The sequence below is a fragment of the Sander lucioperca genome, chromosome 7 (assembly GCF_008315115.2).
Source record: "Sander lucioperca isolate FBNREF2018 chromosome 7, SLUC_FBN_1.2, whole genome shotgun sequence".
Taxonomy (NCBI): domain Eukaryota; kingdom Metazoa; phylum Chordata; class Actinopteri; order Perciformes; family Percidae; genus Sander; species Sander lucioperca.
The window spans coordinates 11,522,558-11,537,404 of NC_050179.1; the positions used below are offsets into that span (position 1 = coordinate 11,522,558).

Consider the following 14,847-nt stretch of genomic DNA (forward strand, 5'->3'; position numbering starts at 1 on the left):
TTATTATCAGGGATACATTATACATTATAGGTGAGTGGCATTTTTGTTGTCTTTAGTCAAGGTTGAGCTCATATGAACTACTTATAACGTGTGCATATATAAATTGTGCAGTTTAACCTGTAAAAACTTAAGCCATTATTTTGCAGAACAGTAAGAATATTTCTGTTTTCAATTTAAATACCTTTTCTAGTAATGAATGTCTGTATCCTAAACAATAAAGAATAAAACAGGTTGCAGCACCAGTTAATTCTAATTATAAAAAAAGTTGATTTAAAAAAATTTAAGAAACAAGTTGATCGGCATTGAAAACAGGCAATAACACTTTATTGACTCACACTAAAATGACTGGATAAGAGGGACATTTGTCAATGAACAATGCATAATGTTTAAGAAGCTGATCACATACACCTGATCACCTACATAACAAATGTTATGGAGTAAATAGTACAATATTTCCCTCTGAAATGTAGTGGAGTAGAAATAAGAAGTAGCATTATATGGAAATATTTAAGTAAAGCACATGTACCTCAGAACTGTAAGCACAGTACTTGAGTGAATGTAGTTACTTTCCACTACTGGTCATCTTCACTGTACAACAAAGCAACCTGACACATCTCATGGTGAACCCTGGGACTTCTGAACTCATTCACATGAGTTCCTGCATGATATGTGGTCAGCTGTGACATTTTAGCTGACTCTCCATGAATGTTCTCTGGCAGGTCAGGCTTCGACCTCACATTTCACATTGTATCTTGTTACATTCTATGTAAAAGGCGAAGCCAAAGGTCAGGTCAGGTGTTGTAGGAATAGCTAGGAGGTCTTTCTGGTCAATACCTTCCTGTAGAAGCTCAATGGAATGGAGAGGGACTTATGTATGCCACAAATTCAGTAGCTCCCTATTGTATTTCAATAATTGTTGGCCAATGACATGATGGGAAAAGAAGTAACATGCTTAAAAAAATGACTAAGCCTACATTTAAGGCACTTAAACATTTCATGTGGTTTGACTGAAATTGTAGAGACATTTGGTGTCAACATCCAAGAGTTTTTTTCTGGGGTGGTATTACTCACTGAGTAAATTTAAGACACCAAGTTCAATAAACATATGTGTAGTGCTGACAGTTTGTGTTCATAATTTGAGTCCACAGATTCATTTCTGACATGCCACAGAGTATTTACTCTTTCGCCAATGGAAGCTTTGCAGTCTTCACCGGTACAGAGTAAGTAGCTTAGTCCATCTACGTGTACTTTAAATGCAAAAGGCAGACCTCCTTTTCTTAGATTATTTTTGGGAGCATTTTGCCTTGATTCCTAAAAGTATAAAGAGATGGACAAGAAATGTTGGGAGCAAAAGAGAGAGTGGGGGTGACATGCAGCAATTAGATGAGAAGATTGATACTATTTTCATATTTGTTCATTAACAGGCTACAGCCCCAGCCATTTAGCCTAGATTTGCACAAATACTGCAAACGGGGGCTCTGTCTGTCTCTTCTGCCTGGCTCTGTCCAAATGTAACAAAGTCCGCCTACCAGCAGCTCTAAAGCTCACTAATAAACGCGTTATATCTTGTTTGTTTAAACCGTACAAAAACTGAAGTGTAAAAATGTCAATTTGTCAGTTTGGGGACCGTTATGTGCTGGACTATGGCTGGGAGCAGTAACTCCATTGAGTCACCGCTGGTTGCCTGGCAACTGCTCCAGGCCAATAAATAGTCTGATGCATAATTCTAAAGCAGATTTTGTTGCCTTTGGACTGAGCCAGGCTAGCTGTTTCCACCTGTTTCCAGTCTTTATGCTAAGCTAAACTAACCGGCGGCTGGCAGTAGCTATACATATTTACCATACGGACATGAGAGAGGTATCAATCTTCTAACTCGCAGTTTCCATAAAAAGTATGTATTGTATTTACAATACATAGCCAACCTGGAAACTGTCAGTAAAATTCAATATGATGATTCTAGTAGATCCTTAAGAAAAATGTCATTCATCTCATAATCTTAATACCATTACAATTATTTACTACATGACAAACAGCAATATACACTGAATCAGCACAAGTCCTCTACATGTATGTGGAGTGAGAGTTAAGTCACAGCAGGGGGAGGAAATGTCAGTCAATCCATAGGCAGTTCGGGCCAGAGCTCATGTTTTCATAACACAACAGAAGAACAGAAAAGCTCCACTGAGGCCAAAGACAATGAGAGGTCACTGTGTGTTAAGCACCAGCAAGTGCACAATCACTTTACATCTCAAGTGTTTCCATATCAGGTGCAAGAGACAAGTTAAGATACACAGCATCAGTTGTTATACAACTGGTGATTTCTGGCTGTGCTTCTTGCATTCATCTTTGCTCATTACTCCTAAATTGGTTACTGTACACCTCCACTATCACATAAATCTATAAACGAGATGCCTTTAAAATGAGATGACGTCATTTCCGGTCCAGTCATTCGTCTTTGTAAAATGGAAGCACACAATCCATTCAGAAATACACACAAATCCAATTGGTTGCTCTTTAAAAGAAAAGAGGCTAATATAAACACACTAATGCACATTCGCTCCACACATAAACATAATTGTACACAAACCCATTGACCTGCTGACAGCCCCCCCACCACCCCACCCACTCTCTGTTTCTCTTAGCTAAGAAATACCAGCTCCTTGGGCTCAGCCATCTGTGACACTCTGAACCTGCTGACCTTGTGGAACAGCAAACCCGCAAATTAGGCTAAAACATTTGGCTGAAACCTGTCCTCCTGAGGATCAGATGTCGGACTCAATGTGCTGGGCTATGCTTTGAAGCTATTTCTACTTCGTTCACACCTCTTTACCGTCATAAGCGTGTCTGAGAGGTACGTTCCATTCCGTAAAAACCTCAATTTATGTTAGTTTCCATTACATCGTATATCCTCCTTACATAAATATATGGTTTCCTCTACCTGCTCCTCAAATGTTAGAGCATTATTTTGATTTGCAACATGCTGCTGTTGTCCTTGCTGCAAAAAGTTACACACAATCTCAATTGCAGTTTTTTTTTATCTCAGAGTAAGTTGAGAAGCTGTATCTGGAAAAATAACACACAGTCCTGCTACATAGTCACGTTTTATTGACCAAGGATTGACTTAACTCGGGTGTTCTACACAGTATGAAATGAGCAGAAGTAGAGTCACATGCACGAATATGTATATAATGGCAATGTAGTGCTTTATTGGGACAGAAAACATGTCATTGAAAAGTCTTGGGGCTTACAGCAAAGGAAGATTTAGTGCAGGATAAATGGTTGTAATGTTGAGTGTCCTTGACTGGCTTAGTTTGTGGCTACACATAATTAGCTGAGTGACGATTAAATCGTTTAACCAGGATCCTGCTAAGCTGAGCTCCAACCAATGTTGCGTGAATTCAGACCTTCTTGGAAAGTTGATGGGCCACGTGGGATGCTTAAGATAAAATTAGGGTAACTGAGTTTCATCCTGACTGCGAGATTTGTGCCCAAAGTCCACAGAATACCCCTTCACCACCACCACCCTCCCCCCTGTTGCCACTACTCTTTAGGCTGTTGGCAGATTCATTTGTGATTGACCTAGTTAATCTGGAGAGATGGAGGTAAACACATGCAATTGTTCCTTATAAAGGAGGATAAGGGGAACATGTTTGGCTTGTAATCTACTATAATAGAACATAATGCACTATATAATGAATAGGGTGTCATTTCAGACAACGTCCTGGCGTTGTGCTTACTGTCATCGCTTTCAGGGACAGTTGAATGGAACAAAGCCAACATTAATGTTATCAATTACACCCTTGATGTACCTGCTGTGAGAGGCTGTGTGTGAAAGGTCTAAGCTGTGTCCAAATGAAGACAAATTTCGCTTATAAAGTGAGCTGTGATGGCAGTGTGCGTGTACTTCTTGTATTGCAATTTTATTGATCCTTTTTATCCATTGCCTAGCCCTACTGAGGTGTTGTGGGTGTGCACATGGCTAGTCTGGTCTCTTAAAACACCTAATTTCTCAGGCCACCAGAGTTTTATCGCCTAAATATGGGGTTACAGGCCTGGAAATGTAGTCTAAATAAAGATAGCAGAAAATGGTCTTCTTATTATCATATTAACTACGATGAATCATCCAGCCCTTTCTTCTTCTTGACTGTGAGAAAAAAGCCCTGTGGCACACTGCTGCTCACGTCTTCTTTAGCCTCATGGTGTCTTTATTTAGGTAACAACAGAAGATTCACATTTTTTCAATTTTTTTTTAAAACTAAGCTATACAAAATATAACCAAATATGCATCTAGCAAGAAATGCTGTGAATCATGCATTCCTGTGCATACAGAATTTTCAAGTATGTGTGAAGTGCTGAGAGCAGAGGCTTCTATGAAGTCATCATGCTAAAGATCACATGGAGGAAGGATGCGGATGTTTGCACATGTGTTCACTTGTGGGCATGACAGGATGACAAGAGAATTAGATGATGGTGGGGGAGTTCACTGAAGGAATTAGGAAAGGGAGTGTACGTGAGAATGGGTAGTGAGGGGGCCGGAACAGGATTAGTTCTGTATGTAGAGTGATAGAGGGTGTGTGTGTGTGTGTGTGTGTGTGTGTGTGTGTGTGTGTGTGTGTGTGTGTGTGTGTGTGTGTGTGTGTGTGTGTGTGTGTGTGTGTGTGAGAGACAAAGTTGGTGGCAGGGGAGTAAGAGTGTGTCACGTGTATGCCAGAAAAAGCACAGAGCTGCATAGGGGCGATCTCTGGACACAGCAGCAGCAGTAGCAGTAGCAGCAGCAAGTCAGGAGCAGTCAAATTTGACTTGTTTGTGACACTGATCAAGTGAAGTAACATAGACAGAATAAAAAGATAGAACAAAAAATATCTTAGGTTACCCTGTGCAATTGAGGTTAACAATAGTCCTGATATAATGGTGTTTATCATTTAAAGTTGAGTGAGAGTGTGTCACGTGTAGGCTATGCCAGAACAAGCACAGAGATGCACAGGGGCGATCTCTGGACACAGTAGCAGCAGCAGTAGCAGCAGCAGCAGCAAGTCAGACCTCAGTCCCTCAGGTCCTTCATGCTCCTTCCACATGTACTTTCTGTAGCAACCACTCTTTGACACCTGTCCTCCCCCTCCGCTTATCTAACCTAACCCCCCATGCTTTACTCTTGTAGAGGATTTAGAATGATTTCATTTCTGCATACTCAGTGCACATGCTCTTATGTAGGATTGCTTTACTGTAAATGTATGTTGTTGAAAGCCATTATACATGTGCTGCCTCATTTCTGCCCATAGATACAAGCAGGAGTAGGTGTCTTATGGGTCAGTATAGGGTACAGTCATCACTTAAAGTGCCATCTTGATGTTCCTGTTTCAAAAGGATGTGATGGAACAGAAGCAACTCCTCTCTGTGGTCTCGTTGAATCTCAGCACTGCTCTTCTAAAAAAGACTGGAGAGATGCCAGGTACTTTTTTCACTTGAAAAGGTTGGGATGACATCCAAACAAAAGACGTATAGTCCTAATTGAAATAAAAAAAGTTCAGTTATTTGCTAAAACTCAATGAAAAGGCGAAAAATCTGGCATAAAATTACACAAAGTTCACAGAGCACAATCTGGTATTGCATGATTTTGTGGTATTGTAATTTACGAGGCATACAGGTTAATTAAACCCAAATTTGACTTGCTTGTGACACTGATCAAGTGAAGTAACGTAGACAGAATAAAAAGATAGAACAAAAGGTATCTTAGGTTACCCATTTGAGGTTTACAATATGGCGTTTATCATTTAAACATCTGTTCAAACCTTTAAAAGTACATGTGTGATGCTGTCTGTCTGAGCATGCCTGTGATGAAGTTTTGGGTCAAAAACTCTGCTATGAAAGCGCTATGATCATCAGCTCCTCTCTAAGTGAGGTTGGATGGCTGCCTACTAAGAAATTATCAGCCCATATCGCATCACTTCTAGATAGGATCTCACACTAAAACGCCCACATAATGATCCCATAAAAGTGCTAGCAGAGGGAGCGTGGGTAGTTCTACATTGGACATAGATTTGGCAGCTAGCCTGTTGTCAGCAGCTCTCCACAGGGAGTTTCAAGTAAAGACTTGGTCAACCTATCAAGAAGTGTTTGTCTCATGTCTGCATGTAATGACTACCCAATTTTCTGCTTATGTCACGCCACGTGATCACAACCCTTAGATGAATAGATACAATGGCAGAATAGAGTCAGTGGAGCGCATGTGTGAGGTTCACTTTTTTTATCTCAGAAATCCCCTTATGTAATCCTAACCTTGACATTAAGATTATATTATACTGCTACCAGCTCAAAATATTACATCATCTGAAATCAATATGAACACATTTGTTGATGGCAGTCTTTCTTAAAAGGCCTTTTAAAAAAAGAAAGAAGTGGAAACCAATACTGAAAAGCTGGTTTCTGTAATATGCACACTGGCCCCAAGTTCCAGCCGAGTAAAGGAATTATTCAATGTGCGAAGGTAATGCTCGTGGTGAGCTCACAGTCCTCTGCATCATGTGTAGCTCTCCTCATCTGTGCGTGGAGAGCGCAAGCTGGAGCACTTACATAACCCAGTTAAAATATACCCCAGTCACATGTAACATTCAGTCCTGCAGATAGATATCCCACCGTCGCTTGAGCTGTTTGGCAGCCGTTCAGACATTAGAGAGCGTCGTATAAACACACACACACACACACACACACACACACACACACACACACACACACACACACACACACACACACACACACACACATATGAACTGTGTGGAAAATAGTCAGGGAGCTTTCTCTCTGAGTTAAGTGCATGTGACTGAGTAGAGCTGGACCGGGAAGAAGCCACAAAGGGAGAGGGAGGGTAAATGACGGGGTGCCGGAAGTCCAGCCCTTTAAAGTCAGAAAAATGCGCCCAGTATCACTTCTCCTCTGACTACATAACCTCTAACACTAACTCTAAATGCTATTGGCTGCTCCTTGACACACACAACTGCCCCACACACACACACACACACACACTGCTGCAGCATGCCCACACTACGTGCAGTCACATTTCTGGTGTGTGGGTGGGGTTAACTCGACTGAAGGAGCATTTACTGTAACAGGATGAAATATCTGGAGGAGTGAGCTACACTAGAGAGAAGTGGAAGACACGTTTTCTAACCAAGATTAACAAGAGTTACAGAGTCCAGACTCAGGGAAGCTTTGCCCAAATTATGCAAGAAGCACACTTGTTTAGACTGTAAGAATTAGTCCATGACGATTTCAGCTTTTCTGTTACTGTAATGTGGAACAAAATGTGGAGATCATTATGAAATAAGGGCATTTGGAGTGTGCTGAAAACTTTGAGTCTGAGATTCCACTAGATTGATGTGCACAATAAGGTTTTAATCCATTGTAGAGGCAGACATGCTCAATTTATTTCAAGACTAGAGGTAACTCGAACAGCTGCTCCAAGGCCTTAAACTGTACAGGAAAAATGATGTCATCTTATCAAAGCTATGAATCGCTGCAAGGACTGAATACTCTGTCCCAACATCAATTGTGTCCAGGCAGTGCATGTGTCTTTAAGGTCTGATCCACACTGTCATGGCTCACGTTTGTGTGCCCTGCAGCGCAGTTGTAATGTGAACAATGCTGTGGAAAAGCCCGCTGATTGGTGTCCCAATGTAGAGACATACTGCACGGTGAATAGCCTGCACACACACTCACACAGACTCACACGTCACTATAGGTCCAGATTTGGGTACAGGACAGCTTACGGCCCAAAGCCTGGGTCCACCCAGCTGAGTCATATGCACAGCTCATTGCATGGGACAGCTGTTAGTAAGATAAGACACACACAAACATGATCCCTGCCAGCAGCACCCAAACACTCTCACATACTGTATAATACACCCGTATCCACTTGCAGCATACTTGCAGGTGAGGACACGTTCTCTCACTATACAGCATGCTGGGTCAACTGAGGCTATCAGCAAGTGCTCCACACTCCAGTGAACGTTTTCAGTGGCTAGCATTAAACACGTTTGAAAATGAGAAACCGATTTTGCAATACTGGAAATTGTACACACATGCATGAAACCCTCAACAGGCCACAGGGCTTCCACACTTGCTTCATAGGGTGAGGTGTGGCAACGATGTTCACCCATGCACCCATGCTTCTAAAAGGGTGGGTTAGGACAGATGTTCAGTGTATGCCCTATAATAAAGTGGGCGTTGGATTCTAATATGGCTTTTATTTTTTATGAATGAACACGAGAGACATCCAGTCTCTGTGGGATACAGGATCAGCCAGCCTCTCTGACAAATTGAAAATCACAGTGCCAGTTTGTGTAGTGTGACTCATCCTGGATCCTAACAGGAGCATGCACAGATAAAAGAGTTCCCTTTGTGAGGAGATTGCAAATTGCTGCTGCTGTTGTTCTTTATGTGGATGACTAATTGCAGCACAACTGAATGGAGCCGGATTATTGGAAATACATAAACGTTCCCAGAGATCACACAGAAGATTTAATGAAACATTTAGAACAATCTGCGGTTTTAACACTGAAACCCACTTTTAACAAAAGACAATTGAGAAGCTGTGCTAATCTGTTAAATTAAATAAAGGCACTGTTTTCTCTACATTGTACAATCTGTGCAGTTTAAAGTGCATTAAATATCTCTTTGATCCCAAAAAAATATAGATGTCTGTTTTCTTGGGTGTTGAAGTGGATGCGGCATACTCAACAGTGACATGGGAGCCTTGAAGACAAAAAAAGGAAATGAGTTTGCTGGGAATCTTTAGGAAGCTCTCGGTCGTCACAAAGTCTGGGGTCGCCGGAGGATCTGGGCCTGGGGAGCAGAACGACAGGATACTGTTTATGGGATGTTTAATAGATTGCAGCAGCTTACAGGACAATTAAAATTCAGCATGAGTGGCTCACTGTGCCAGCAGGCGTGTCGCCTCAATCGGCTTTATGGGTGCTCTGATGTCTGTGGTGGTGCATTCTTCCCAGCAGGATGTGATTTAAGGCACAGCAGCAACGAGTAAACCCACTGTTAGGACATTGGGCTGCTGGTGCCCTTGGCCAGCCTGCTCCTCCCTTTGACAGCAGCACATAAAACAAAAGTAGCCACATACGCTCTCCCATGATCATCTGGCCACAAAATGCTCTTAGAATATAATTACCATGGTGCAGGCACATTATAGAAAGCACAGAAGACAGTCCAAGACGTCCTTTTCCATTTTATGTCAGACAGTTTTGCACCCAGTTGTTAAAACCGTGTTTGGCTCTGTAAACATCTCACAATGTGTTGTTTAAATTCTGCTTGTCCTCGTTGTCAAATGAGGGCGACGAAGAGAGGAGGCCGGTTATGCTTTTTTGTGGGTGGGTGTCTCCTAAACGCACGTGATCACATTTACTGTTCGAGGCTTTGTGACTCACTGGCTCCAGGCTCAGGATCCTCGTCTGGTCTCTGAGTGCTCCTAATCACCCCCTCTCCACAGGCAGTCAAACAGAGGTCCTGTGAGTCACGCCTTTACCGTCACTGTGTCCAACAACAACAAAAAAGAAAAAAGAACAAAAGATGCAGATTGAACACACTCATGTCAATTGCATCTTTAATTACAACCAGTTGTGCCTGTATAAAATGATTTACTTATTAGTGTTTAAAGGCTGAAGCTTTTACAGATAAATAAAATGAAATAATGACTAATTAATTTGATCATAGTTCATGGTAATTTATCACTTATTTAGTCGCCATTTAGAAACCTCATGACTGTATTTGAGTGGTGGAAAGTAACTCTGCCTAAGTACATTAACTGTATTTAAGAACAAGTTTGAGATACTTATACTTGAGTATTTCCTTGTTATGCTTACTCAGTACTTTGCATAGAGAAAAATTGTACTTTTTACTCCCCTATTTACCCCAAAGCTATTCAGATTAATATTGTACATACTAAACATATTAGTTTATACATTATGAGGCATTGATATAGATTACTAAATAATATAAAGAAGTTAAAACTTGAATATGTAACATATAAGGGATCATTCTGCCAAATACTTAGAGTAGGCTACATTGTTGAGTATTTATTTATAGTGTGGTATTGCAACTTTAAATGATAACTCTATTAAATGGTCTAAATACTACCTCCACCACTAGTAAACGTATTCTAAATTTAGGAAAATGACTAGTGTGTCTAGACCACACTGCTAGACAATCCGTGTTCAAATAGAGTCTGCTGAAGCTCCTTGAGCAAAAGCTCTCATGAACTATAACAGTTCCTGAAACTGCTGACTGCGCCTTTACCAGGCTTATCAGTTTACTAACATGCTACAAGTCAGGCATCATCATCATCCAGATGATATAATGAGGAAGAATGCCTGTAGACCAAAACTAGCCCTACGTTGACTTTTCGCCCAGCTGCTGAATTGAAACCGATCCGCGTGTCCACGTGTTTGTGTCATTTCCATGTCATTTGCATATGTAAACCGGCCTCGCCTATCGCTCCGCAGTTGTACCGAAAGAAGAAGCCGATTTGTCAGTCGGGGGCTTTTGAGGAGCAAATGGGAGGGCAGGTCCCCACTAATCCCGCCCTCCCAGACACGTTGCCTTGGGAGAAGCAACACGGGCAGATTGCTGGATGTAACGTAACTGTCTCCGCACCATACAGTCTATGCTCCACACTCACACAGCGCACGTCCAACACATCAGCTGCTCTCCTCTCGACCCGGCAGTCCTGCTGGATTTAACGCTGAACAACCAGCCGCTCCATCCTGGGAAGGTACGTACCCTCTCTGATCGACATCTCAGTCATCCGGACAAACATCGCTGATTATCTTTGTGTGTGTGTAGGTTAAATTTAATTAATAAAAAAAAAAAAAAAAAAAAATCCACAGGAATTTGGCCCATACATGCAAACATGTTATTACATACTAACGTGACAGATAAAGGTGTGACAATGATCATTAGTTCTGTTGTTTCTTGTTTTTTTACAACCTAACAGTGCCTGCTGCCAAATTTACTATGCCTGATGAGGAAGTCTATTGTGTCTGTTACCCAACTGATTTGAAACCTGCATTATAGGCGGATACATCGGATCATTCATTTGATCATTTATTTTCTCTTAGGGAAAGATGGCGATGTTTGATCTCTGGATGGGAATTATTCTCATATAATTAAGGTTTATCGCCGTTGTTTTAAACCAGAATGTAAATGTGTGTAGGTGCCCAACCTACACAGGTAGATAGAGAGATGGATATCATAAGGGAGATCTGCTATCGGTGTATTTTATCAAAGGAATGTCTGTTCCATAAAAGCAAATTGAAGTAGAAGCTTTTATCAGTAAGCAATTTGAATTTTTGTCTGTTGGACTGCAGGACTGTGTGGTGTATGTGGTGACTATTTGAACAAGTGTGGTATGTGCATGCTGTTCAATGACACAGGTCAATCAAACTAATAAGGAATCATATGGATGTGTACTGTGATCTTTCCCTGGTATTGTGTTGGTGTGGAGTCTTTTTTATAGAAAAGTACAACATGTGACTGAGAAGATGATTGTATTATAAGATGTATGCAAGGATATATTAAGATATACTATGGGATATGCAATACAACGTCATATTCCACAAACGTTTAATCATGGACGTTTTGCACTTGCACAGATGAGTTTTAATTAGATAAACACGTTCTTTCTTGATCAAGATTAAGTTAAATATATTACAATTAGATTTAATTTAATATGCAGTGGAGTAATTATACATATATAGGCCTAGCATAGGGAGTTATGAATTTAGTTATACATATTTTACCTTTGTGTGTTGTGTAGTGTTACAATTTTTAAAGAACCATCTGGAATTGAATATTAAAACAGAAGAAGTTACATATTAGTTTAATCAAATCTTTGATGCTGGACATCTTGATACTGTGTAATTCTAAGCTCTCTATATTTGGATATGAAATACACTCAACATTTTATTACAGCTGTTCCCCCTGTTGTGTGGTTGCAACTGTGGCCTCAAAGGAGCAATATTATAAGCTGTAATCGGAAACATCTGAATAGCTAGTAAATCTCTGCTCCACCCTCCTCTGTAACAATAAGATCAGAAGGTAGTCGTCCTGTGACAAAGACCTAGGGAGCAATTAACTCTCCTACCCTCAAATTTCACCGGAGAGAGACATGCCAGGCGTTAACCACTCAAAACCCCAAAAATAATCCCTTTGCTGAAAATGCTGTTTTATATATTAATCACTGAGGAAACATGTTAGAGAGATCTAAACCCACTTAACATGTGAGAAGAGCATTTGATCAGAGGAGTTTTTATTCACGAGGCACTCTTCAACACAAACAAACATTGCCAGACACTGGCCGTCATGGTGGCAGACCCTTGCCCCCTTTGAATAAACAGGCAAACAATGTTTATGAATGATTGTGGTGGTAGCCGATAGGGCCTGAATGGGGAAAAATACTCAAGCTGGCGATTGTTAAATGTATATTGTACGTATTTATTCTTGTCTTGATGTGGAATTTATTTAAAAAAATAAAAAATAAGATTTGAGCGCCTGAGGGCTTCACAGAATCATTGTTGACACTAGAATTTTTGGTGTTTGCTTTTGATGGTGGCTAGTCCGTGTTTACTAGCTCAGGTGTTGCATCTGTAAAACAAACAGGTCATTGTGGTCTCAACAACTGATGTCTCACTGCCACCATCTGCTCAGAGTGCTCAAGCAGACATGAATAAAGGGACAGGCACGCCTTTATTCATGTCTGTTTGGTTGGAGGTACAGGTTTTTTTTTTATTATTCAGAATAACCTGCAGTGTTTGCCCGAGGACGCTGCATATATTTAAGCTGTTATATGGCTTGAATTAGTCACTTTTTAGCTCCAGTTTCTCATCTTCATCACTGCTGCTTTTTATGCTTTTCTGTATTGTCGAAATTATAGTAACCATGACTTTCTGTCTGTCAGGTCAGTGATGGTCAGTGCTAGTTAGAGCCTGCAGCCGAGGATGTCTGCTACAGATTCGGACAACTCCATTGACTGGCTGGCTAGTGACAATGAGGACGATGAGTGCGAACAAGAGTTTGACTGTATCGGAAAGCACAGCCAGACAGAGGCTCCTTCTTCCCCCAGCAACCCACCACACCTGGGCACGTCTGACAGCAGCTGCCGCCAGAGCAGCGAGGTGAAATGGGGTGACAGTAACTGGAGCGAGGTCAGGGAGGCCTCCAGTCGGGGATTTCCCCATGGCTGCACTGAGACATGGGTCAGTGCCATTGGACTGTGTAAAACACAACAAGGAGACAAAGCAAATGGCAAAAACACTCAGCAAGCACTGAAGAGGCCTCACAGCTCCTCTGAGGAGATGTGCAAGGAACGGCAGCTCATTTCCAATGTGTCAGAGAAAAACCGAATTTTCAGCAGAAAGGTGAGCACCTCTGACTTATGTCTGTTTCCCACAAGAGGTGCTGACAGTGTCAGCAAAACTAGAGCATGCACTATCACCTAGATTGACTCCCCTCCCCTGCTGGTTTTACAGTTTTTACAGTAATTCATCATATTTTCCCTGTAAAGATGGCCCTGTAACTGTAAGCAGAATAAGTCTTGCTTTTCTGAAGAACTAGAGTCATAATTCAAATTCAGTCAATCAGCAGAACAGTAGGGAGAGTTCAGGGATTATCTTAATCATGTTCAGCAACTTTTATATTAAAATGAACAGCAGTTTTTGGAAGCCAGTTGATATCCCTTACAAATGAATCTATTTTTGTTTTCAGTGCATGGAGCTACAATGCTACATTCATCCACTGTCATCTATCTTGAATGGCCTCCGTTCAGGCAGATACAGAGAACGTAAGTTGCTCATTTAATAATATCTTCTGTTTTTGTCTTTTGTCTTTTATCTTTTTCAACATGTCTCTGTCTGTCTGTCTGTCTCTGCTCCTGTCCTTGTTTCTCAGAGAAAACATAACAATAGACTGGATAGACAACACACCATTCTTTTTCGGAATATGTGTCCCTGAGATTTGAGAGTGAGATGTCTGAAACATGCATTGTTGTAAGGCTATCAAGTAACCACAACTATTTCCTGTGTGCCTGTGTGTGTCTATCTTATATAATGGAGCTCATTTTGGATCAAGCTTCTTAACAACTACACTGTTTTAAAATGTCCCCTTTAAACACATTTAAATGTTATTTTTTTGCCACTTGAGAGCATTGTCACGCTTCAGACCTCTTGTAAATTAGCCGCTTGGCAGAAGGGAGTGAGAACATACTGTACCACAGTCTCCAGTAAGGCAGCTGCTGTTTGTGAGTTGTCTGATAGGCATTATAAGGGTCTCTGGAAGATAGCGCAATTTTCAGACAGGCTCTGAAAATGGCTCCATTTGGGATCTTTGTGTGACCCAACACTTCCAGGCCACAGAGGCAGGGAGTCTGTTCCCCCACACCACATTTCACACAATCCATCTGCTCCACAGACTCAGTCCTGCTGTCAACACAGTTCATGTGGCTCATGGTACAACTTATTCTTTTCCAGGACTCAGCAGTTTCCAGGAGAGTGTGGCCATGGACAGGATTCAGAGGATCATGGGTGTCCTGCAGAACCCCTGCATGGGGTAAGTGTCCTCAGCGTGACCCACATACTGTTATGCATGAAACAATGAGCTCTATCATCTTATAATATTCAGTATATCTCCTGTGTGTTTTTGTAGCTACAAACACATTTTGAGACGTGTGCTTCGTCTGTACAAGTGTGTTACTTTTTCTGACATCTGACCAGAATCACAACTACAATACACTCAATCCAACATAATAGAAATGGTGCTTGCTGTCTGTCGGTCAAAGTGGTCCACAACATG

The 14,847-nt window shown here is 41.3% G+C and overlaps 1 protein-coding gene and 1 long non-coding RNA gene across 6 annotated transcripts in view; one reads left to right on the plus strand and one right to left on the minus strand.

Annotated features, from left to right (window-relative positions):
- Positions 1-14,847, plus strand: part of LOC116038394 (F-box and leucine-rich repeat protein 22) — a 34,004-nt gene that overhangs the window by 14,479 nt on the left and 4,678 nt on the right. The window contains exons 1-4 of one of the 4 annotated variants that reach the window (XM_031282768.2): positions 10,545-10,774; positions 12,959-13,418; positions 13,765-13,840; positions 14,526-14,604. In XM_031282768.2, coding sequence (XP_031138628.1) covers positions 12,999-13,418; positions 13,765-13,840; positions 14,526-14,604 — 575 coding nt within the window. In that variant the 5' untranslated portion in view covers positions 10,545-10,774; positions 12,959-12,998. Of the gene's footprint in view, positions 1-2,642; positions 2,772-10,544; positions 10,775-12,958; positions 13,419-13,764; positions 13,841-14,525; positions 14,605-14,847 lie in introns of those variants that run through there. The other 3 variants (XM_031282769.2, XM_031282771.2, XM_031282770.2) reach the window with 3 other exon arrangements.
- LOC116038395 lies at positions 8,495-9,526 on the minus strand. 2 transcript variants are annotated; one of them, XR_004102100.2, is made up of 3 exons: positions 9,176-9,514; positions 8,931-9,089; positions 8,495-8,838 (listed from the first exon to the last, which is right to left on the minus strand). It is a non-coding gene; the product is annotated as an uncharacterized LOC116038395 (long non-coding RNA). The 2 variants fall into 2 exon arrangements; XR_004897863.1 differs by having other exon boundaries at positions 8,931-9,526.